General features: G+C 37.6%; 1 protein-coding gene across 3 annotated transcripts; it reads right to left on the reverse strand.

Moving 5' to 3' along the window:
- Window positions 1-9,133: 9,133 nt before the first annotated feature.
- Window positions 9,134-11,441, reverse strand: LOC147484710 (uncharacterized). Of its 3 annotated transcripts, none has more exons than XR_015206841.1 (2): window positions 9,908-11,441; window positions 9,134-9,561 (listed from the first exon to the last, which is right to left on the reverse strand). XR_015206841.1 is itself a non-coding variant. In XM_086581334.1 (2 exons), exons 1-2 carry the CDS (start codon window positions 11,192-11,194, stop codon window positions 9,161-9,163), a joined length of 678 nt encoding a protein of 225 aa, XP_086437460.1. In that variant the 5' UTR covers window positions 11,195-11,388; the 3' UTR covers window positions 9,134-9,160. The 3 variants fall into 3 exon arrangements, 2 of the variants coding, with proteins under 2 accessions (XP_086437460.1, XP_086437461.1); XM_086581334.1 differs by having other exon boundaries at window positions 10,918-11,388; XM_086581335.1 differs by having other exon boundaries at window positions 11,128-11,386.
- Between the last annotated feature and the right edge of the window lie 14,632 nt (window positions 11,442-26,073).

Below are 26,073 nucleotides of genomic sequence, written 5' to 3' on the forward strand. Positions count from 1 at the left end.
GTCCATGCTGCTGACTGGTTCCATTGTTCTGGTCATCTTGTTTTGGTGTATTCTGTGAAACCATAGTGGTTTGCTTCTTGTTGTTGGTTTCCGTTGGCAAGCTTACTTCCCCAGTACTTTTTCTCTGTGTGTCATCCCCTGTACCAGTTGTATTCCCAGTTGTAGTCCCACCTTGTTCACTGCCTGTCTCTTTACCAGTCACCTTGGTCGCTTCTGCTGAGCTTGCGCCTCTCTGCCTGAATGTATGTTTCTTTTTAGGTGATTCCCACCTCTCCTCTCTAGCCACAGCCTGGCCTTCTTGTACCTCTGTATCTGTGTTCTTTTCTGTTCCTTCCGCTGCTTTCTGTAACCAGAGTCCCTGCTTATTTTTTTCCTTATCATTTGCCTCCCTTATGCACTTAGGGCATTTTTGCTCCGAGTGTCCAAACACTGCACAGGTACCACACCTTATAGGCTTCCAATTGTACTCAACTGGAATATTGAATGCCCTCTTCTGATCAAGCACCACAGTGACCTCTTTTGGGTAAGTACATTTTGCGTCAATCTCTACACAGACCCTTGCAAAAGATGTTCTTGACATTGTTTCAGTTAACTTGTCAGTGAATAAGGGCTTGCCCACTGCACTCGCCACTTGACTGAAGCCCTTCTTGTTCCACATTTCCATGGGGAATTTCTTTAGTATAATCCATATAGGGATCGTTCTCAGTTCCCTTGTTTCTTCTTCAACAAAGAGTTTCCATGGTCTCACCACAAACAACTGACTTGCTATGTGAAATGACCCAATGTCCAGAACAGCCGCTCTGTCTTCTTCTTTGTTAAACTGAAAGGTAAACATATTTTCCCCATAGGTTTTCATGGTAAAGCTCATGTTTTTCCATGTTCTAGACACAATGTCTTTCACATAGTTGTAGCCAAGTCTTTTCCCAACAAAGCAGCCAACAACTAGATTCTCGTATTTCTTGTGAACTTGAACAAAGTCAGCAGTTTTTACATGTACCACTGACTTACCATTCACCAAAGTTGGTGGTATGTATTCCAGTTCTTCCTGACCAACAGACGTTTTCCCGATCAGGGATGCCCATGTGCTCGGGTTGTCCTTTCCAGTACTCGGGTTGTTGTGGTTGTCGTTTTGCTTCTCTGGTTCAGCTCTTGGTTCTTTGATTTGGGCTCGATTTGTATTTGGTTCTAGGCTTTCCTCGTTGCCCGACACTTCACCTAGAGTAGCAGCCACCACATATTCTTTGTTGTTCAGTGTCAGTTTTATTCCTTCAGTTTGAGCATTAGTCTCTTTCGTGGGGAGAGAGTCTTGTTCCTCTCTCTCAGCTAAAAGGTCTTGATGTATCCGCACCATTCTCCTTTGGACCAACTTCTCGAGTGATCCAATTCCATACTTCCTTACCAGTTCACTCTCAATTTTTTCACATTCATCATCTTCAAGCTCTCTGATTGGAGTATTTGGGTTTACAGCCTCACGATTTGGTTCATTTTCCATGTTTTTAAGAGGGGTTACTAAATACGATAGAAACACTGGTAATTTACAACTAAAATCTACATATATTACCAGATGATATTAGAATTTCCAAGGACTTGGCAACCAGCCAACCACACAGTATGTATACTATTGTTGCTTTGATTCACAAGAAGAGTGAATTTGGCATTTGAATATAATTTAGATTTTTAAATTGACAACTATATGTATTCATATTATATGACAAGAATAAGAAAGCAATATTACATCTCGACCTTTATGTTCGACTTTCAATCACTAGATGAGTTGATGGTTTACGGTTTAGGGGTTTCAGATTTAGTGTATTTGGGTTTAAGGTTCAGTGTCAAGGGGTTCAAGGATATGATTAAGGATTAGGGTGTAGTGTCTAGGGGTTTACGGTATAGTTTCAAGGAGTTACGGGTTCAATGATTAGGGACTACTGTCGGGGGGTATGGGTTTTCATTTCGTAGAATAGTATGAAGAAACTCCCAAAAGGTGCATGTATCTCAAAATAAGCTCAGGTGGTGCTTATTGTTTTCTTCCGAACTTCATTGATTAGGTCATACAGTCCCTTGAGGGTGCATCCATATTCCCCAAATGAGCTACTTTCTGCATCTTCTTCAACTGGTATTTGAATCTTCTTTTGAACTTTGGATCATCTTCAAAATCAGAGTCACTGCTAAAATGAAATAAGAAATGAATTGCATTTTAAAATGTATAACAACAAATGAATTTGTATTTCTAAATTTGGAGTATAGCCAATACAAGCTTAGGGATTTCACATTTTAAAATGTTGAATAATGATTGTGGAAATAAAAGAGAGTTAAATGGAAGCAAGATGCTATTCTAAGGGCGTTGAATTCAATAGTTAATGAATTTCTATATCTAATAATATTAATCTTTGTTAACACTAAAAAGAAATTTATTACATACCTTTGATCACGTTTCGGAATTGACGTCTTCCTCATTTTTCTCATTTTTGATTCCTTTACAAGCTTAATTTTAGTTTGAGAATTTAGTTGTTTAAATTTAGCAACTGTTCTTATCTCAAAAGGTTTCCTTTTTAGTTATGTAGAACCACTACATTTTGAGTAGCTAGTTGGTTTTGGTTGTTTGCAATATGAGGATATTTTCGTCTACTTCTTGTAAAATTGGGTGAACATGTGTCAGTTTCCTATTTTGGTCAAATTGAAGTATTAAATCCTAATTTTTTTTAGAGACTACTAAATATTCTTAACTAACCGGAACTGGTGACCTATTATACAGGTAACACGCCATGGACACTGTATCTTCCCAATACTCTTTGCTTAGACTGGCAAACATCTTGCTCTTTCAAGCAAAGTTCTATTCATCCTCTCTGCCATTCCATTCTGCTGAGGCGTGCCCCTGACTGTCCAGTGTCTGATAATTCCCTGTTGCGCACAAAACTCTTGGAAATGCCCATAGGTATATATATACTTAGTACCATTGTCAGACCTTAGTGTCTTGACCTTCCTATCTGTGCGATTCTCAACCCTTGCCTTCCACTTCTTAAATGTCTCAAATACTTCATCTTTCGTTTTCATCATATACACCCATACATAGTGAGTATGATCATCAATGAATGAGACATAATAGCGGTTACCTCCTTTAGAAGCCACTCTGGAGGGTCCCAAAACATCCGTATGCACATAGTCAAGGATGCATGTTGTCATGTGCTTGCTTGACTTGAATTTGACTCTGCATTGCTTCCTATATACGCAATGCTCACAGAACCCCATACTTGGCTTCTTCAAGTCCTTCAAGAACCACAAACACACAACTCAGACAAACCCTTTTCACTCATATGCCCTAGTCGCATATGCCACATCTTAGTGCACTCAGAATCATCACTACATGCAACCACTGCTACATCGCCTATCACCGTACTACCTATCAAAATATACAAGGTTCCATGTCTTTGACCCTTCATAACAACTAATTAAAGAGTCATTGACAATCTTTAGGACTCCACCTTCCCCCACAAACTTGTGGCCTTTGGAATCCAAGGTACCAAGAGAAATAAGGTTTTTCTTTAATTTAGTTCAGGAACATGCTCACATTGGTTAAAGTCCTCACTACACCATCATGCATCTTGACCCGTATAGTTCCAATTCCTATCGTCTTATAAGCAACGTCATTACTCATCAAAACGGAACCACCATCACTACTACAGAATGGCACATTTGCCACGGTAGGGGAGAAGTTTTATACCACTGTTCTACCAAAAACAGTGGCGACAATGTTTATACCACGGTAGAAATTTATATAGTTATTTGTTTATTAGTGTATGCCACAGTTTCATGTAAACCGTGGGATCTAGTTTGCCATATGCCACGGTTCCAATTATTCATGTTTTTAACCCTCTGATTACCCATTTGTTTCCCTCAAACGATTGGTTTATAACCTTTTTATTTTGGGGTGAAAAAATCTTATCTACCGTAGTACTGTGGCCTTTGAAATTTTACTCCAAAAACCCACACTCTCTCAAGAAAAAGGACTCCACGAACTCACTCAAAACTGTGTCGCGTTATTTGCTCTCCAACTTCTACCCTTCTTTTTAGAACCCTAACAATATTGACGACCATGTGAGCTTGTTCAATTTGTGAGCTTCTCGTTAGGTGTTTTAATTCACTTCATCTGGTAAGCATTTCTTGTTTCCAAATTCTTATTTGTTTTGTTTTTTTTTAATTGTGATTATAAGTCTATCTCGCTCTTAAATTTATGAATTTTACTTCAAAATTAACGCTTATTTGCTCTTTGGAGGAAACCTCATGAGGCTTCTTGGCAATTAAATTAACTAGGGTTGGACACTTAGAATGGGGTTTCTCTCTGTTCTTCTTTGTTGTTTTCTAGTGATTTATTTTAGTTGTACCGATCTGCAAATTTGATTTTATGTTCTCTAAGTTGCTTGCCTTAAACTGTTTGATTGAACGAGTGTGTTGGTTGGATGGTGCTTTCTTGAAGCAGGTAGCAATGACCAAGTAGCAACTAATCTCTGTCTTTTCGGTTTATCGTCGATCTATAAAGTGTTTGATAAAATGTTGCAGTAATGGGGATTTTATTATGGGTTAAGGTCTTTGATGAATCGTTGCAGCACAAATTTAGAACTAAAATTTATCGATGGTTTATGAAATATCTTTGGATATTGATGTGCTTGCTGGAAACACCTTACACAGGCCAACTGATGCTACTGGGATTTTTGAAATCCAGCAAATGTTGAAAGGCAATCACTCTCTAGGCAAGTATTACTGCGTCATTATGTGTTTCTTTTTTATTAAACACTTCTGTCTATGACGTTCTTAAGATTTCATACTCAGATGACCTTAAACGCTTGACTGAGATATTAAAGTCAAGGATTGTTGTTCAGTCTGATGCCGATGAATGTGCGATTAGAAACTCGGAGACGACCAGAGGTGCAGAAGCTATTGATGCTTCATTGAGCCAGAAAAATATAAATATACTTGATGATGAAAAGAAAGTAGTCTACTTAAATAGAGTTACAGGAGAAATTCCAATGCTTTTTCCTCAACCAACTGTAACTAATACATCACTCTTGGTACACTATTCTATACCTAGGCGCTTTTTGTGCATGCCCACTTGCCCTGTCTGTTCATACATGTCAGACCTGATACTTAGAAGCACGAGTTCTCATTATTTTGTTTTTCCTGATTTTGTAGCCACTAGATCTAGTTTGTGCTTCACCAATAGATATTGCAAGAGCTTACATGGGTACTTGAACATCAGAGGTAGGCGTTGCTTCCTAGAGTAAAGAGAAATCAACTCCCCTACTTGCTTTTCTATCGAAGACATCTATTCTGGAACTTACCCCAAAGTCGTCATTATGTTTGCCTAATGCTACGGTTCAACAAAGTAATTCTTATTTAACACTAACAGATAGAGGCAGAGTTGGGGTTCAAAGTTTCCGTCCAACTCCTTATTCTAGAGCTGTTCATTCAAGATCTACTTCTAAGGTATTGTGAGTTTTAATTATGCCATTTTAGTCATTAAGCGTAAGTCACACCTTGTTCAATCTTACATACACATGCTTATTATGCGACCCGGTTGGAAGGTGGTGGTGGCAGATCTCGTAACATCTATCTTGTCAACAAATAGGAGGCAATTGCAAACTTACGTAAATGGCGGTAGTCAGGTGAAGTACTCTCATTATAAGTGGTTAACAATTGGTTTTGCTATGACATCATGCAAGGAACAAAATCAATGTGATATTATTCTGCTTCTGAATGTAGTAACCATAGTTAGAAACATTGTTTAGTTGAGCTATTACCTTATATATTATTTAAAGCCCAATGGATGGACTCAATCATTGGCTAATAAGCTTATTTCTTCTTGAAATACTTCTAATTACAATTTTATTTTTCTGAAGTTATTAGTGATCACATTATTTGTCATATGTGTTATGATTATCTTATTGTATATACTCATATTGAAATTATAATAATCAACTCAAGTGGTATTGCTCTATGTTTTCTTCATTGCTGTAAGATGTTTTTTTTACTAATGTTATTGTTTTATATTTCAAGCAATCATAATAAGAAACGTTGCGTAGCTACTAACTGAAATGTTTCCATTTCCAACGGACGGGAAGTAAAACTCATTCATTGGTTTAGCTTATTTATACTTGTAGTTATTTCTACTAATTAATTACGAGTATTTTTTCAAATACAACCAAACCTCATTGCCTTTGGCATACGACTAGACCTCAATGCCTTAGGCATACGAGGATCTCATTTTAAACTCTTATACAACCATGGCTTACTTTGGTCTACCACTATGCCAAGCCAACTGCAAACTTTCATTTTTGGTGTTATTTAATTTGTAAATATTAGGTGTTTAACTTTATTTATTATGAATGCTTTTTCTTTCTCCCTTTAGAATTCTTTATGACGAATTTGTGGGTTGCCTTGATGTCGTTGGATTTATAAACCTTCACTAGCCTTTAGTTGACGTTTTTATTACTACAATACATGTGTTATGTTGTCATTTTTCACGTCTATATTTTTTTTACTACCTATGCATGATCTTTCGCGACGCCCTAGCACTAAATATTAAATATAAGATTTGCATTAATACTCTCATAAGAAGTAAACCACTTTCTATTCGGGCACATATGGTAAGAACATCCAAAATCAAGAATCTACCTTTCGGTCATATAGTCTTGTATGGACACACAGAGACTCAACTCGTCCCCTTCAGAGCCTGAAGCATAACTTGCTTCAATTTTTGCCTTATCTTTCTTCTTACCATATCTCTTGTTCTCTTTCTTCGGGTGAGGACAATTACTTGCGTAATGTAGGGGTGGGAATTTGGCCCTAACAACCCTAATCCGACCCTGACCGACCCGACCCTAAGCCCTATACATAAAGCCCTCACGACTAAAGCCCTCACAGAGTTTAGGGCAGGGCTAGGGCTAAGGTTCTGAAACATAGGCCTTATCCTAATTCAGCCCTAACCAAGCCCTAGTTATAGTTTCACATTTTCATTATAAATACACGTACCATAATTGTCCAACTCTTTGTTAATTTTAAATTAAAATAACATTGTCATTTGTAATTTATCACTTACACCCAAGGGTACTTCCAATAACTTGTCTTATATAACAAAAACTTGTCAACTTATCTAGCAGCCATGAAGAACAATGAGCACTAGCCTAATAAAAAAATAAGACTTTATTCCTTTGATCATCAAATCAAAGTCTAGAACTTATTATTCTCAATTTATTTTCCCACTTACTTCTTATAAATTATATTTTTATTCACATCCAAGCCAAGTCTAGAACTAAAGGTTTCCGTCCATACCATTAAAGCGAAATACAGAGCAGACATTTGTAAATACGTAAAACCAAAAAACAAAACTGAAAAATGGCATTTGTAAAACGAAGAAAATATATAGGCCCGGCCCTAAAACCCCGCCCTAAAGCCATTAAAGAGGGATTAGGGTAGGGTCAGGGCTTGAGATTTAGACTTGTGACCTGGCCCGGCCCGGCCCGACCCAACCTTAATATCTAAAGGGCTTTTAAATATTTAGCACCGGGCTAGCCCGATGATAAGAGCCCAAAACTGTAGTTTTAACCCCTTAACAATCATACTTTTAGACCAATTATGTGAGTAATAATTAAGAGTTAATATCGACACGTGTTTTTATGCATTTTCGGGCTTCAAAGTCTATTATGTGCGAGAAATGTGCCACTTTAGCGAGATAAAGGAGTAAAGGTCGGGTTGCTAAGGAGTTATGTGAATAAAGGCCAAGATTCAAGGAGACAAAGCCTTTGTAAAGCCGGTCAAAAGTTGAAAAGTCAACATGGGCGTAAATAGTGCACAAGTTAGCCGAGAACTTCGAAGTCAGTATCTTTGGACTCGGACTCCGAATTGGGAGTATCTTATGTCAAAACGACCGGCTTGGAAAAAGCTTTCCAATGGTCTAAGTCTTGGCCCAATCAGAGGAGCAAAAGTGGACGAAACATCTATCGAAGCCAACTGCAATTTGAAGAGCCCATTTTGGACTAAAGAAATTGGGTTTTGGGCCGATTTTTCGACCCAAAACATGGCTCCAATCCCATGCACGATTTTTGAATCTGAAAGTATAAAAACAAAAGCTTGACTCTTTGTTAATGGTAGTTAGGTTAGGAAGCTAATGTTAATGGAGTTTAGGGTTAGAAAAAGATAGATCTAGATTAGTTTTTAGATCTAGATCTGTTTTTTTACATTCATTCAATTAGTTAGTTTAGAATCATATTTTAGTTTTTAGAATAAAGTATTAGTTCTTCATTTCAATTTAGATTATTGCTTAAATTCTTATTTAGATTTAGTTGTCTTAAATTCATAATTAGTTATTCACAATCTTAGTTCTAAATTAGTTTTAATTTCAGTTTAATTTAATTATGTCTTATTGTTATTATTGTTCTTGTGTTGGCAATGGTAGTATAGAAATTTCACATCAAATCATTACTCTCACCATTGTTCCTTTTGAGTTTGATTAGTTGAATTCGATTTAAGTCACAGAGAGTTAAGATTTTTTTTAATCCTTACTCATTATATTGCATGATTATGTTTTGAGAGTAAGAAGAATTGATTTAAACGTAAGAACGGTAGGATTACGTATTAGTGTTGTTAACATTAATATATTAGTGTTCTACTATTTTTACGGGTTATCACCCGACCCGGCCCATTGCCCATCTATAGCGTAATGTCCATTTTCATCGCAATTGTAGCACTTCACATATGTCAAAGGCTTCTTTGACTTGGACCTAAACTTCTCATTGCTTGTAGAAGCATTTTTATGCGACCTTCCTCTTGCCACTAGCCCCTGTCCTGCATCAATGTTATTATCTACACGTGTCTTCTTCATCAACTCATAAGAAAGAAGTGCACTTTGAACTTCGTCAAGATCAACATCTTCTCTTTTCATAAATATAGTCATTAGATGCTCATAGCTTTATGGCAAAGAGAATATTAAACATGCCGTTTGATCCTCATCATGATTATTTTCCACACAGAGAGGTTCAATCAAACTGAAGGAAAATTTGACATTAGCATTTTGTGTATAGCGACACATCTTTGGCACCAAAGAAGAGACCATAGAATGAGATAAGACGATAAAGACGCATTTTATCATTTTAGGAATGTTTTTTGTTTATTCATGAACTTCAATAATTTCATCACCAATAGCTACATGAAGAACATGTGTATTGACATCTGCAGTGCCAGAAGGAGCGCAAACGGCAGCATTGTTGCCATCCATGGGTTCAATTCCATCCGCTGATCTCTTGCCTGCGACATTATTACTTCCAACTGATAACCACTGGACTTGTAACTGTAACTGCTCAAATTTGTACATGAACTGTAAGGCAATTCTCATTCTCTTGTCTAGTTTCCTGGCAGGGCTTTGGAAAACATACTCTAGTGCCACACTTGGGAGTTCAGTCAGAAAGAGAGACACCTTGTCCACAAATAGTTGCTCCATTCGTTCATACAACTCTTTGAATGTTCCATGCCTTCCATCTTCAATAAAATCTTTTATGATTAGACGTTCATCTGAATCGAAAAAAAGAGGACAATTCAATAACTGTCCGATCTCTTTAATAACCTGTAGTGGATGATTTGGGACAAATTGCGAATGAGACTCCGCAGTATTGAAAGAAATATTCTTAACTTGGGGATACTTCAATTGCACAGGGTTGACTACTGTCTTTTGAAACCAATGATTACTGATGTCCCTAGTCATCCACAAATTCTTTGCTAGTCTTCTTTTGAACATATTAGAACAACCCATGGAATCCAATCTCTTGTCGACAAAATAAATGATACTAAAAGCTTCATCTAAAGCTTCGACTAAGGGTCTGCTAAATTCCAATGGTAACAAAATATCTGACAGTCTTACAAGAATTACAAGTAAGAGACAATTGTTAGTTCCTTCGATAGAACGTGATTCTTGAGATGGATGACTTCTGGATAGGAGATGGATGAGGCGACGTGGTTCATCCTCCCGGCATTTTTTGCTCCAACTAGTCAAATCTGCAGTAGCATTCTCACCAAGATAATCAGTGCCATTTCTTTTGGAAATAAGTTTCCCCATTGCCCAAGTTAAAAATATAACTACTTTATTCGTCCAGGTGAGACCTATTGCTGTTGCAAACAATACTCGAATGACAGTATCTTCTACTAGGCATTTTTTCATGATACCAGAGTACATTTTCCAATTTAATAGCAATTTGGAAAACACCTCGAAGGCCTTAAATTGGTTGCAACTCCATTTGTTCCATGATATATTTTCTTCAGGTTCAGGTTTGTAGTGGTTCATTTGGCTTGCGACGAAAAACCACCTAAAAGTGATGGCCAATGTACCCAACACTAGGGTGATAATTTGTGACACCACGACAATCAAAACTGACCATTTATAATCTGAAACTCCTTCGCAAAACCTCAAGTGCTTAAGAAAAAATATCCGAAAAGCAACTTCTAGGAAAACCAGCGGGGAAATTGTGCAAAGCAAGCCTACAGCAGGACAGTGGGCAATCGAGCAGACTCTTACTTGATAGTTATACGTGGCAACATTTTCATAGATTAGCTCAAGTCGTCCTCTATAACTCAGTCCTTCATCATATCCTTTTCCCCAATTTCCTCTGAGTCTGATTGAGTTGGCTAAAAAACTAGAGTAGAGGGTAAAATACCACATTATGATGAGTATTAGACACATTAAAATTAAAATGATGATATGTTCTATGAAGAAAACAGAAAAGATCAAGCCCGTAGCCATTTGTATGCAAGTATTAACAATAACAGTAAGTACAAGAATAGTCAAGGAGGCCATATTAACAAACAATTCAGAACCTTCCATATCTAAGACGGAAGGCAAGAAAAATCCCATTGATATGCATATAAAAGTAGTACCACAAAGTTTAGATAGCTGATCCTGAGGACTAGGCATTGGGGTAGTGAGATCAAATGGGAGTTTTGTTGATATTGCAAGAAGAGACAGTGTCAAAGAATTGAGTGAAAAAAATTCACAAGGCAACCATGGTTTTTTTCGACGATATCCATGAAACACATCACAGATCATTAACAGTAATAATACCAAAGTGGCTGTTGAGATGTATAAACCTATAACTGGCATCGGAGCAGCATACTTGGTATCTACTACCCCCCCTAGACACTGCTGTTTCTCCATTAGCCTTATGTGCGTTCAACCCAAGCCTCTTCTTCAGTTTCCTTTGGTATTTAAGCTGCTAATTAGCTTATCTGACTTGAGAATGTTGACACCGGTATACATTTTCCACTCTCAAAAAAGAGTCTTCTATGCTAATTTCAGCGTGGTAGACTTTTAGTGCACGGGTACTTTTCCCATAACCTCAGTCTTCCAGACAGTTAAAAAAAAAAGAGTTTGCAATTTACAAGGTCTTTTTATCAAAATTTAATGTGAAAAATCTTTCGTATGCTTCCAAGATGTCATGAAGATTTTTCACTAAAAGTATGTTAACCAGAGAAAAACAGATTATTTGACTTTGTAAGAAAAAGATGGGCGGACCTATTACAATTTTTTCCCTACCAAAATATTGTTCGAAGAGCAAAAAATACTTGGATTTGCATTTCATACAAATGAAGCCGAATCCACCGTAGACACGTCATGCACGACAAGTAAAAGTGTAAAACCACCCAATTACAACTTGCCTATAAAGAAGAAATAGAGCTAGAAATTTAACTGTTCAACAATCCCAATTGTAGAAAAAGTCATGTTAAAGTCAGAAACTTGACTAGCTTGGTTAGCTTGGTTATTTGCTTGCAAATACACACACACACACACAAAAGTCAACTCAAGTTGACTTTTTTTTTGGGTCTCTTCCCAATACCCACAAAAAGAAACATGGTCAATCCAAATTTTGTGTGTGTATTTAGGGAGAAGACCCTAATTTCTCCATCTAGTATGGGGAAATCCTAATAAGCTCATCTAGTGGGGGATAATACTAGTTAACCCATTTTTCATTGCCCAATCTTTCTAAAGTCAAGTATGCAAACACCTCCACAAAATGTTATTATTATTATTTTTATAAGCAGAATTAAAAATGAGTGACATTTATATATATGAATATGTCCAATAGCGTTTTGTTATCTCTTAGCAAGTCCAATGTAATGAGTTATATCAGCATGCCAAGTAGGACTGGCTTTTAGAAGGCATGTTGGTTGAAGCCATTTTAGGCTTATCAAGTAAGCTTCGTTGCAATGCAACATGTGTTTTTTTAGCTTCTAAATAAGTCGTGGACGGCACATTATTTTGCCTTCTATCAAGTCATATGAACGAAATAATATTTGTCCGAACGCAAAGAAATTGACAGACATTTTGACAGACGACACAATTTCTACCATCCCCATGTCAAATTTGCATGAATATTGCACAAAGAAAAATGGTGTGGGGGAGATCACCTGCATTGAATTGCGGTTTTGGTTCAATGGGTGTAAAAATGCATTTAGCATCTCTATTATGATGATTTAATACAAGATGTTTGAAGAGTTTGAAGAGCGTTGAATTAAATAAATGACCGAACCAACTAACGACTATGACTTTTTTACAATAGCTATGTATTTTAAATATTGCAAGAGGCTATGTCTAGAATCAAGAATATCAGTTACACGAACACGTGTACTGACATGTACAGTGTAAAAGGAACGACAATAGCAGCGTGTTATTTGCCAAATCTTTGGGGTGAGACCGTCACTCACCACAAGGACACACCCCCTGGTTCCATCACAGGGCAACCATATATTCAAGTTCCATCACTAATAACAGTAGTAAGTAGAAGCTAAATACTGATGCTCGTTTATTAACTTAAGTACACCACCACTCCACCCAATTTCCAGGCACGCCACATCAGGGCCGTCCCTGAGTTTTCAATGGCCCTGTGCAAACAGCGAAATGTGGTCATCTTCTAGTACTCTTCCATCCATAGTACAAAATATCCCGATATATCGCGATATTTGGGATATCTATCCAGATTTCAGAAAAAGATATATAAATATCACGATATGTTCGATATATTCAGAAATATATACGACTGCAAATATCGGTGATATTTCGACGATATTTATAATATTTATGATTTTGGGGATATTTGGAGATATTTGGCGATATTTTGTATATATAACAATTTTATTTAATATTTATCATTATATTTCAAATAAATATAAATAATATATCATGATATATCAAGAAATATCCACAATATCCACGATATTTGTTGATATTTTGGATATATCCACGATATTTGCATGTGAAACAATGTCAAATATCCCCAAAGAGGGGGATATATCCACGATACATATCCATAAATTGAATATCGATAAATACCCATATCCTGATATTTTGTACTATGTTTCCATCAACGCAAAATGGATCATCGAAATATTTCCCTTCTCACATTTTTTGCTACAAAATCATCAATGAAGCTTTCTATAACACCCCTATTTTTATTATCCTTTTTAATTATATATATATAAAGTTAAATAATAATAATAATAATAGATAAAAATAAAAAGGATAAAGATTAGAAAGAGATAGAGTAAAGAGGATAAACCTCATTCCCTATTTTTAAGGGGTTTCTAAACAAAAAGGGTGTTTACATAGGAGTTCACACGTAGAGTTTAATTGACATACAGAGAAGAAAATAAAAATGGAGTTTTTTCACATAAAGGAGAAGGGAGAATTCTTATTGGAAATCTACTGATAGATAGGTGCCGGAGCATATCACGGGTGAGTAGATACTATATCTTTCACTGAAATTATCGACACATATGATAGTCTATTTAAAATTAAATTTGCGTATTCTGTCCAAACCATAAGTTTATGTATAATTTACAATTTTTGTAGAAATCATGAGGTTATGTTTTTATTCTTGAGTAACAGTTGAAACAAATATTTAATTATGAAAATAAAAAGAATTTGAATATTAATAGACTCAAATTGTGTATATACATACGGTTGATTACTGTTGATTGGGGGGTTTAAAAGTTTGAATCAGTTGATTTTTATTGGATTGATTGATTTTATTGGATTAGATTGTGTTGAGTGTAAGGCGTTGAGTGTTTTGTGTTAAGTGGATGTTGAAGATTTGAAAGCATCGAACTCGATTTTGGGAAAGTGAGGGGAAGCAAGTTTTTGATAATATCAGAGTGTGGGGTTTTTGTTAGTAACCAAACCCGAACTGTTTCAGTGGTGTTTGGTGGTGTGTGGAGGTACTGTTAAAGCTCCTAAGGGTTGTTAATGGGTCGAGGTCATTTTTTTTGAAGTGATGGAATTGGGTTTTGAAGATGGCCGAAAGTTGGGTTTTTGAGGGGGACCAAAACCGAATGGTTTTGGTGTGGTGGTGAGTGAGATGGGTGGTGGTTGATTCGGTGGAGGAGACCAGTTGGTGAGGAAGATGAAGGAGGTGGTGATTCTGTTTTTTTCCTTTTGTTGGGTTTGGGCTGAAAAAAGAAAAGAAATAGAACTTGTGGGCTTAAGTTTGTTTAGACTTTTGGGCTTGGGCCTGAGTAAAAGTCTTTTGTTTCTTTGGGCCGGTTTTAAGTTTTTTGTGGGTTGGGTCTTTTTTAGTTTAAGTGGACCAGATTCTATTGATTTAGATGGGCTTTGGGTTAGAGTTTGTTTTTGGCCCGAATCGGTGTCTGGTTTGGAATTGCGTTTTCACTTAGTTAGGGTTAGATTCAAACTCTCGCCAAAACATGAAAAAGTGAGTTTTCTGTGTCTTCTTTCCAACCCAATTGGCCTCGTCGCATTCCGAGGTCTGTGGTAGTAGATATGATGTATGGAAGTTTGGTTGACAGAAAACAGTACGTCAGAAATCAGTTTCTGCGCACTGTGTTCAAGTCCAGTTTTAATTTAGTTAGAGTTTGAACTAGATTTTTATGAAAACATGAAAAAGTAAGATTTGAAAGTCTGCTTTCTATTCCAACTGGCCTTATCGCATTCCAAGGCCTGTGGAATTAATTATGGTGTCTGAAAGTTTGACTGGCAGAAAACAATGAGTCAGAAATCAGTTTCTGCGCACTGTGTTCGAGCTTAGTTTTCGAACATTTAGAAAGAGATTGAGTTTTTTTGTAAAACATAAGAAAGTGAGTTCTGTGTGTTAGCTTTTCAATGCAAAAAGCCTCGATGCATTTGGACACCTGTGGAAAGCGTTGTGTTATTAAGAAGATAGTCCGTTAGAAATCTAGTTTGCTGAAAATTAGGATTTTTACCAACTTTGAACAATTTTTATGCCGAGATAGAATGACATTGGGACTTCGAGTTCTACATGAAAAAATAAGTATACCTATCCTAGTCTTCAAATAATAAAGTGGGGTATCATTTGGATGGGTATAGGAAACGTTATTATTTTGGCAAGTTACCTAGATAACCTACCATGTTTTCTTTTTAGGGAGCTCTAGTTAACTTTTCTTATTGTAATGAGATACATGATTTTACTTAGACCTACGAGTGTCTTGAATCTTGATTGATTAATTTCATATTTGTATTATATTCCAAGTACAATTGTTACATATATACTAAATGTTAGTATAGATTTATGTTATATCACGTGACATGTTATATTAAAGTTTGTGTTTAATATATATATAATTGAGGAATGAAAGAGAAATGAAGTGTGCAACCTTAAAACATGAATTCTTATTGTTCTTTGACTTTGACTATGTGGCTGATAAGAACTACGAAGGCTTGATTCCAATCTTGAAAGATTTGGATACACAGACAACTTTGAGCAAAAGTGCAGCCACTATATTATATATTAGTTATTAGTTATTGCGATAACTATATGTGAACAATGTTAGTACTTAATTGTGTACGTGACTGTGGTTGTTTAAAATATATTCACGAGACATTTAACTAATGTGTTATTCCTGATTGAACATTTTGTTATCTATGATTTATATAATTGATAATGAGGTGAGTTGATTAGTTATTGTGTTTGGAATCTTTAGTAATGAATTATTGTTTGACACGATATTTGTTTTGTAATGAAAATATTATAATAATTGAGAACTCTTGAGTGTTAAAATCCGGTATAAAAGTGTCCGGTGAAAATTTAATGTGTCGCCCATATCTTTAGATCTCTCCATGTCTTTTTGATGAAAAAAAATGTTTATGACTAATGATGTCATGTGAAAAGCCGCCTTTGAGAGGAACTAAGGCATTCGCTTTGCGGGTTGGCTGTATTCCTTGAATGTACAAGAATGTAGGTGGGTATTCCTTGAATGTGGCGGGAATGACCCAAGTATTCATTGAATGTGCCATGAATGACCTGTTAGTATTATGATGGGTATTCCTTAAATGTGGCGGGAATGACCTAAGATATTTATTGAATGTGCCATGAATGACCTGTTAGTGTTATGATGTGTATTCCTTGAATGTGGCGGGAATGACCTAAGGTATTCATTGAATGTGCCATGAATGATCTGTTAGTGTTATGATGGGTATTCCTTGAATGTGGCGGGAATAACCCCAGGTATTCATTGAATGTGTCATGAATGACCTGATATTTTGTTATGTCCAAAAGAGGCTTTGTGATTGTGTGTATGAGAAGCCCAGAGATGGTTGTGACTCACAAGTTACGAGTTTACAAGATGAAAATATGTTTCCTGGAGGCGATATCCGCGCTTGGGACATGTCTTATAGTGGTACTCGGTGTGAGTGAGGCATACGGATATGTGTGATTTGACAAATGTGTGTAGTGCAAATCGTGGAGTAGGAACTAAAAGTTGGGCTGTGTCTTTTAATAAATGAGTCAACAAGATAATTAATAAGCAAAGTAAAATATTGATTTTACGTGTGACTGAGTTATTGCCTATGAATATTTATGTATTATGATGTACATGATTTCTTATGGGAAATGTATACGTGGTTTGTGTGAGTTAATACTCACGAGGGATGAATGTACTCCCTAGTTGTGATATATTTCCTCATTCTCATAAGTAGACGAGTGGTTTTTAAGAAAAATATTGGCTTTAATTAAGTATGAGCGAGTTGTTGGATATGATTGGTGATATATTATGATATGATGCATATAATTTCTTACGAAGGAATGTGAATATGGTTAGCGTGATATAATATGATGGATATGGTGGTGTGATTTGAAGGTTAGTTAATATTGGGGATATATTATGATGTGGATATGGTGGTGTGACATGAATGTTAATATTGGCAATATATTATGCCAGATTATATAGACACATGATGGTTGCAGTGAGAGTGAAATAAATATATACTATAAATGATTACGTTTGGAAAATCTAATTTTGTTTTGCAGGATGGTAGGACTTATTAACTTTACTGTAAAGCAATTCTCATTCTCTTTTCTTGTTTCCTGGTAGGGCTCTGGAGAATATACTCTAGTGCCACATTTGGGAGTTCAGTCAGAAAGAGAGACACCTTATTCACAAATAGTTGCTCCATTTGTTCATATAACTCTTTGAATGTTCCATGCTTTCTGTAGAGGTTTGGTGTTTAGGGGACAACGACCTGATGTTCTGTTTGATAGGGAATGACTGCACTCTTTTTGGGTTAAGAGTTGCCTACGTATCAAGTTTCTTGGGGTAAACTTGAATCAAGCCTCACGTAGTTCATCTCTCTCTACTTATAGATGTTTGAGTTGACCTTTCATATTTGCTCCAGGCCGTTATCAGGTATAGATCCACATTGCGTGCTATCTTGATGATTCACCATTACTCCTGATGTTACAAAGTTAATGTCTCCTTGATTGATGCGTTGATTGAGCTCTAGGATTGCGCTAGATGATTTGCTTCCATATATGGTCAGATGGCGAGATTTGGGACGATCCGAGTCCGGGTCCTTACGACTGACGTCTTGGTGGGTAGTGCAATTGATGGAGATATGACCTGGTGTGTGGACATGTGTGATGTAGTAGTGTAGTGTAGAACGAAGGGTACTTACACAAGCCCCTTAATTTTATTTGTTCTTTGGACAGCTGTGGTGTGAAAAAAGAAGTGTAAAATAAAGCTTTAAAACATGTGTAGGACAGCTGGTTGGTTTAATTGGTGTTTGAAAAATGTACAAGAACTGTTAGGCTGGATTCGTAGGCCCGAAATTGCGGCGGTTTGTGGGCGAGCTATCATTGCATTTGTGGGAATATGAAATGGTTTGTTTTTTCTCCAAGTTTGCGTAGCCAAAGGGTTTTCGAGTGGGAAAGGCCTTTCATCTCTTCACTCTACCAATTCACACGAATAAAAAGCAAAAAGAAAAAGAAAACAAACCAACCTTTCTCGTCCTTTTGTTTTCCAGGTGCGTTTCTTTGAAAAACTTGATCTTTGTTTCTTTTTTATTTCATAATGTCTATGACCAGTAATAGTTTGAATGGGGGAATTGAGGTAGATCAGTGGAGAGAGAGAACAGTAAGTGATGGGGATGATGAGGTTAGAGTTCGTAGTGGAGTTGGGGCTTCATCGTCTTCTTCAGTGGAGACGATGGCTGAGGAGTAGGGGCCTAGGTCACTTTATGCTGATCTGAAGGAGGAGTTTGGTTAGGTAGATCCCGACCTGGCCATGTGTGGTAAGTAGTTTGCTCGACGATCAACAAGAATCACAGACTTGTCTGTAAAACTAGGCCGAGCATAGCAGAAACCACTAAACGTCTTTTGAGCAGAATGGGTTTTGTGAGTATTTTATAACCCCCATAAAAAGCTAAACCTATTGTTTGGTGCATTTGAATTGTCACATCCTACGTATGCGATCTCTTCTTACTTACAATCGGCTTTAACGGGATGCCAAACATGGTACAACTCTTTGGAGTTTCAACACAAGACGAGAACAACTACAATTTTGGCTCTAGCATCCAAGGATTCAAAGGTTGAGGATTTCAACCGGCAAGGTCATATATTTCCCTTGATGTATAGGGAAGGAGTTGTACTTACAAGACACGGATACACTAAAGCTTGATTGATCTTGCACTATTGGCGGGATTGGATCTTGTGGCGGTCATTTGTGAGATTGTTGGCGATGATGGTTCCATGGCCGACTACCCAAACTTCTTGAATTTGCGAAAAAACACGGCTTGAAAATTATTTCTATTGAAGCACTGATCAAGTTTGTACACACACGTTTATTGTAAATGTTAGTACAGATTATGGAAAGTGTTCGACAATACTGATGAAACTTGGCATTTGATGTCATTTACCTATCCTTCTCAATTTTAAGAATTCAATTATCTTTTTCCCCAAAATATGAACTCCACATATGGCGCATGTACATTTCTCAAAGAATGCATCACTTCATCAGAAAACCATGATGGTTAACACTGTACTGACAAGTGTTGTATGCAGATAAAAGAAAACAATAGAATACAAGGACAGAATAACAGGTAATAACCAAGGCGCGGATTAGGCTGTCCTTAAGGAAAGATTTCGCCCCTTTCAATGGTGCAGAAAGGCGATGGCGTCTTCCTCACGAGGATTCAATGGTTAACAATGATCGACTTTGCACTAGAACAGACTACCCTCTAGAACAGCAATATAACTCTCTCTGGCGGTGGAAGAAGAGAAGAGAAGAAGATTGAAGCAATTAAAGACTTATCTGTTTCGTGTAGGGTGGAGAGAAGGGAGTATCCACGAGTTTGTTTATTTGGTGTGGTGGAAGAAGCTAAAGCGGCGAAGACGACTTCAACCATCTCTTACTTTTCTGTCGGTACTTCCCTATAGACACACACTGCTGTGTTTATATAGAGGTGGAGAATCGGTATCCAAACATGAGAATGACTCCTCAAATTCGGTCTCCCAAAACAGCTATGAGACAGAGTCCAACTCGCACTGCGACTCCAGCCAAAACTTGTTCAAAAAAGAAAAACAAGTTTAGGCAATTGGTAACCCACTAGACTACCAGCCCAAGCCCAAGCCCACGACCGACGGCACCGGTTCGGGTGGGCGGGGCGGAAGGGCGATAATGGCTTTGGGTGAGTCCTCCCTCCTAACACAAAAGCTTTTGTACCCTAAGGGCACGCCCTTATGTTAGAGGTTCACCTCAAATACCTCACTTCCTAGTGGTGGTTCACCAATGTGGGACTAAACAACACACAAGTGTTTTGAAATACACTTGGAGATTCCAACAATCCCCACTATTTCAAAATACTAATAGTCCCCACTATTTTGGAATAGGATATTAAAAAGAAATGGGTTAACGAAATGCTAGAGAGAATCGAAAAAAACAATGCATAAGATCTTTGGTGCTTTGCGGGCTTGAACCGGTCATAGGGGTAACATGTCTTATAATACGTGAAAGTGGTGGATTAAAAATCTTTGAACCAACATTCCCTTGTAGTAAAATAGAGGACATGCACCCACATTGCTCCTTCATTATATGCCCTGTTAGCGGTGTTGCTTTTTGGCTTCTTGTTTACTGCTGTGTTATGTGAATGCTCTAGAGTATTTGCACGAATACTCATAAGAACCGACCAGTTCTACATTCACGTAGGTGGATATCCATCAAGTGTACATAGCAGTAAAATACACTATCTCATAAAAATAATGGACTATGGATTCCATTAAGAGTAAAATAACTCATCTTTTTTCTCATTGCTATTCAAGTTATACAAAGTATACAAAAATGCTATCTAGTCATAGGGTGGGACGTCTCAAAGAAAGATAATAGCATACCAGAGCGACGAGGTGACTTGTTTTTCCCTTTGAACCTACTTCATGGGATCTCCAATCACATAGGTGGGGTTGTCCGTCGATGTAAGCCCTCTATCTAAGGCAAAAGTCCCATCCCCTCGGCGTATTAACCACTTGTCTCTGTTAAGTGGTTTTGTCGGAGGATCGACCAAATTTAACTCGACCTCACATAATCTAGAGCCACAACTCATTCCAAGAAGCTGCTTTATAGGCGTAGTCTCGGGGCGAATATGCTGCTTTTCCCATTATACAATTTGCTCTTTGCCTTTGCTATTGCGGCGGCGATCCGACAATGCATCGTAGATGCAATTTGGAAGCGGTTTTGTACCAAAAAGAAGATCGCCAAGAGGTTTCTAAGCCACTTTCGGCCCTCGACTTGCTTTATCTAAAGCAATAAGCTCGGACTCCATGGTTGAGCGAGCTATCAAGGTCTGCTTAGAAGATTTCCAAGCGCGCACCTCCACACAGGGTGAAAATATAACCACTAGTGGACTTGATATCATGAGAATCGGATATCCGGTTTGCATCACAATAACCCTCTCCGCAGGTGGAGTTTGTCTAAACCTTATGCTTTGTAATTCATTGTTCCTCTCAAGTACTTGGCTAGTCTCTCTAAGGCACTCCAATGTTCCTGGCTAGGACAATGAGTGTATCTGCTGAGCCTGCTAACTGCATAAGCAATGTCAGGTCTAGTGCAATTCATCAAGTACATGAGACTACCAATAATTTGGGCATATCTAGACTGAAGTACACCATGTTGAGCATTTTTCTGAAGTTCACTATTTGCCTCATAAGGTGTCGACACAGGCTTACTATCATAAAAGTTAAACTTCTTCAAAAACTCCTCAACATAATGCTCTTGTGAAAGCGTATAGCCATCACTGTTTCTGATGATTTTGATTCCAAGAATCACATCAGCTTCTCCCAAATCCTTCATTTCAAATTGGGAGGATAAAAACATCTTGGTGTTTCTCACAACATCAAGGCTAGGACTCATGATTAACATGTCATCCACATATAGACAGATAATCACATATGTATTCACATCAAAAGATTTAAAGTAAATACATTTATCAGCATCATTTATGTGATATCCATTAGACATCATGACATTTTGTCAAACTTTTCATTCCATTGTTTTGGCTTGTTTCAACCCATATAAAGACTTAACTAACTTGCATACCTTATGCTCATTCCGGTACTATCGTACCCTCGAGTGCATCATATATATTTCTTCATCAAGATCACCATTCAAAAAATGCGGTTTTACATCCATTTGATGAATAAATAAATTATGAATAGCAGCTAGAGCCGATAGAACTCTTATAGAAGAAATCCTAGATTCACGAGGGCATAAGTATCAAAATAGTCAATGCCTTTTTACGGGAGAATCCCTTGACTACAAGTCTAGCCTTGTATTTCTCAATGGAACCATCTAGTTTCAATTTCTTTTTGAAGATCCACTTGTAGCATTATAGGTTTAGCCCAAAGGTAGATCAACTATCTCCCATGTGTGATTAGCTATAATCGAATCTAGCTCACGAGTGTATAACATCCTTCGAGAAAGGTGCATCTCGAGAACTGATTGCCTCATTATCGTCCACGGGATCATCATCAAGAAGAAATGTGTAAAAGTCATCACCAAAATTGGTGGATTTTTTACGTCTCTTTTACTCTTCCGAATTTCTTGTTCGAGAAAATTAGGGATCGTTGATTGTTGTTCACTAGGAGCTACCAACCTCTCAATGCCAATTTTCAAAGGAAATAAATTCCCAAAGAAATCAGCATTTTTTACTCTCTATAATAGTGTTAGCATCGACAAGGTTATTATCAGATTTTACTACTAAAAATCTATATGCGACACTATTATGAGCATAACCAATGAACATACAATCAGCGGTTCTAGGTCCCATTTTTTCTTTTTAGGTTCGTTCACAAGAACCTTAGCAAGACACCCCACATTTTTCAAGTATGTCGGGGTAGGTACATGACCTTTCCATAACTTCGTATGGTGTCTTATTCCCCTGTTTTCTTGTTGGGTATCCTATTACGTATATGGCAAGCGGATAGGATTGCTTCCCCACAAGTTAGGGAAGCTCGAACTTACAAGCATAGCATTCATCATCTCTTTTAGTGTTACGTTTTTCCGTTCGGCTACTCCATTAGACTTCGAGGAGAGTATGGTGGAGTAGTCTCATGAATAATGCCACTCTTGTCACAAAAGTCACGGAAGGGGTTAGACTCATATTCTCCACCCCTATCGGACCGAAGTCTCTTAATCTTCTGAGTTAAAATTTGGTTTTCAACCCGACTTTGTGCTTGAGAAACATCTCACCTGCCTCATGCTTGTGTCTAAGTAAATATACCATGGTGTACCTAGAGAAGTCATCTATGAATGTAATATAATAAAATTTCCCCCCTCTAGACATGGTACTTCTGAATTCACCCAAATCTGTATGAATAAGAGTTAGTAATCCAGTTTTATCTCTAGACACAGTTCTATAGGGTTTCTTCGTGGCTTTAGTCTCAGCACATATCTCACATTTATCATTAGAAAAATCAGAAATATTAGACAATAAACCACATGCTTTCATCCTTTTCATATACTGAACATTCACACGTCCTAGTCTACCATGCCATATATTAAAAGAGTCAAGGAAGTAAGCAGAAGCAGATTCATTCTTATTAATAATAATGTTGTCAAGTGCATTCAACATGAAAAGACCACTGTTATTACAATAACCTTTACCAACAAAACCCTCATTCTTTGTCGGAACAAACTTGTCACTTTCAAAAGTCACCTTGGCCTTGACTTTTCAGTAGGGACGAAATCAGATTCGGCGAATCTCGGGGAACATGAAGAACATAACTAAGTGAAAGGGTTTTCCACGAAGTTAACCGGAAGAACCTTACTGTTCCCTCAGCGAGGAACAGACCTAGAGTCACCCATATAGACCTTTTCATCTTTCACTAGTATGTAGTCTGAGAAGGCTTCAACATCACCACAGATGTGGCGGGTGGCACCAGAATCTAGTACCCAGTTCCTCTTCCCAGTGGCTATGAACACTTGTGACACAACAGTAGCAACAATATCATCTCCCTCAACTAGATTAGCATTGGGAGGATCATCAGTGTCTTTCTTGTGTCTGCACTGAAAAGCCCTATGTCCAGGTTTACCACAAACATAACAATTTCCATTGCCAGTACCACTCCTTTTAAAAGAAGTGCCTTTGACCTTGAAATTCTTATTTTTGTTGGACTTCTGCTTCTTAGAGGTTTTGTTAGATTTCTTTGGGATTACCCTTGATGATATTGGCTTTAGAATGAAATTCCTTAGACAACACCTCATCCGAGTCTTGTTCTTTTCCTCTATGTGAATGTGAATGATCACATCCTCAAGAGTCATCGCTTCGCTTATGCTTCATACTATTTTTATAGTGTTTCCAAGACTTCGGGGAGTTTCTCAATCAAACATCCGGCAACAAAGGATTGGGTAAATTAATACCCTCGGTTTTCAAATCATTAATCAGCACATGAAAATCATGGATTTGAGGCGTTACATCTCTATCCTCTCATATGGAACTTAAGAAAATTCCCGATAGCATATTTACGAAATTACCCGGCATCCTCTATTATGTATTTCTTGTTCAAACTCTCCCATATATCATGTGCATTCTTATTTGAACAATAAATATCAAAATCTCATTGGACAAGGTACTCAAAATAGCATGATGACATACCTTATTCCCATTGAGCCAAAGCGACTTGATTTCTTTCGAAATCATTAGAACCCTCCATGGGTCTTTGTATCGATGAGATACTTTGCATAGTTGAGTACATCTAGGGCTGTGAACACCCTTTCTCTCCATCTCTTGAAGTGTGAACCGTTGAAGGATTCAATCTTAGACACATTAGGTAAATTCGAGCATTGGTAGAGTGCGGCATCTCACCGTAGGCGAAGTTACTTCCATGACTCGAATTAGTTTCTTTGATCGGTGGTGTCAGCGGGTGTAGAAATCTTGATCTTTCCTTAAGATTTTTGTATGCGGATAAAAGAAAACAATAGAATACAAGGACGAGAATAGCGAGGTAATAACCAAAAGCGGATTAGGTTGTCTTAAGGAAAGATTTAAGCCCCTTTCAATGGTGCGAAAGGCGGCGATGGCGTCTTCCTCCGCGAGGATTCAATGGTTAACAATGATCGACTTTGCACTAGAATAGACTACCCTCTAGAACGACAATATAACTCTCTGGCGGTTGGACGGGGAAGAAGAGAAGATTGAAGCAATGAAAAGACTTATCTGTTTTCGTGTAGGGTGGAGAGAAGGGAGTATCCACGAGTTACGTTTGTTTATTTGTGTGGATTATGGAGGGTGGCGGCAACGACGCGACTTCAACTTCCGTGTCTTACTCTGGCGTAATCGGTACTTCCCTATAGATCTCTGCGTGTGTTTATATAGAGGTGGAGAATCGGTATCCAAACATGAGAATGTGTTCCTATAGAGGTATGGTCTCCCAAAAGCGGCTATGAGGCGACCTCAACTTTTTAATTCGGTTTCACAAAACTTGTTCAAAAAGAAAAAACTTGTTCAAAAAGAAAAACAAGTTTAGGCAAAAACCACTACCCACTAGATAAACCAAACTAGCCAAGCCCAAGCCCCGACCGACGACGACATGACATTTCGGTTCGGTTTGGTCGCGGAGCGGTAGCAGCGATGTGGCTTTGGGTGAGTCCTCCCTCCTAACACAAAAGCTTTTTGTACCACAAGGGCACGCCCTTATGTTAGAGTTCACCTCAAATACCTCACTTCCTAGTGGTGGTTCACCAATGTGGGACTAAACAACACACAAGTGTTTTGAAATACACTTGGAGATTCCAACAATCCCCACTATTTCAAAATACTAATAGTCCCCACTATTTTGGAATAGGATATTACAAAAGAAATGGGTTAACGAAATGCGGAGAGAATCGAAAAAACAATGCATAAGATCTTTTGGTGCTTTTCGGGCTTGAACCGATCATAGGGTAACATGTCTTATAATGCGTGAAAGTGGTGGATTAAAAATCTTTGAACCAACATTCCCTTGTAGTAAAATAGAGGACATGCACCCACATTGCTCCTTCATTATATGCCTATTACTGCGATTGTTGCTTTTTGGCCCTTATGCTTTTTGTGTTATGTGAATGCTCTAGAGTATTTGCACGAATACTCATAAGAACCGACCGGTTCTACATTCCGTGGGTGGATATCCATCAAGTGTACATAGCGGTTAAAATACACTATCTCATAAAAATAATGGACTATGGATTCCATTAAAAGTAAAATAACTCATCCTTTTTTCTCATTGCTATTCAAGTTATACAAAGTATACAAAAATGCTATCT

This window comes from Coptis chinensis, chromosome 8 (genome assembly GCF_015680905.1).
Source record: "Coptis chinensis isolate HL-2020 chromosome 8, ASM1568090v1, whole genome shotgun sequence".
NCBI classification, from domain to species: Eukaryota; Viridiplantae; Streptophyta; class Magnoliopsida; order Ranunculales; family Ranunculaceae; genus Coptis; species Coptis chinensis.

Excerpts from the sequence above, each read along its gene's own strand:
- LOC147484710 (XM_086581334.1), bottom strand. The coding sequence starts at position 11,194 with ATGGAGAAACAGCAGTGTCTAGGGGGGGTAGTAGATACCAAGTATGCT. Across the intron at positions 9,562-10,917 it reads TCAGCTATCTAAACTTTGTG|ATGAACGTCTAATCATAAAA; the intron begins GTACTACTTTTA and ends TTTTCGATTCAG.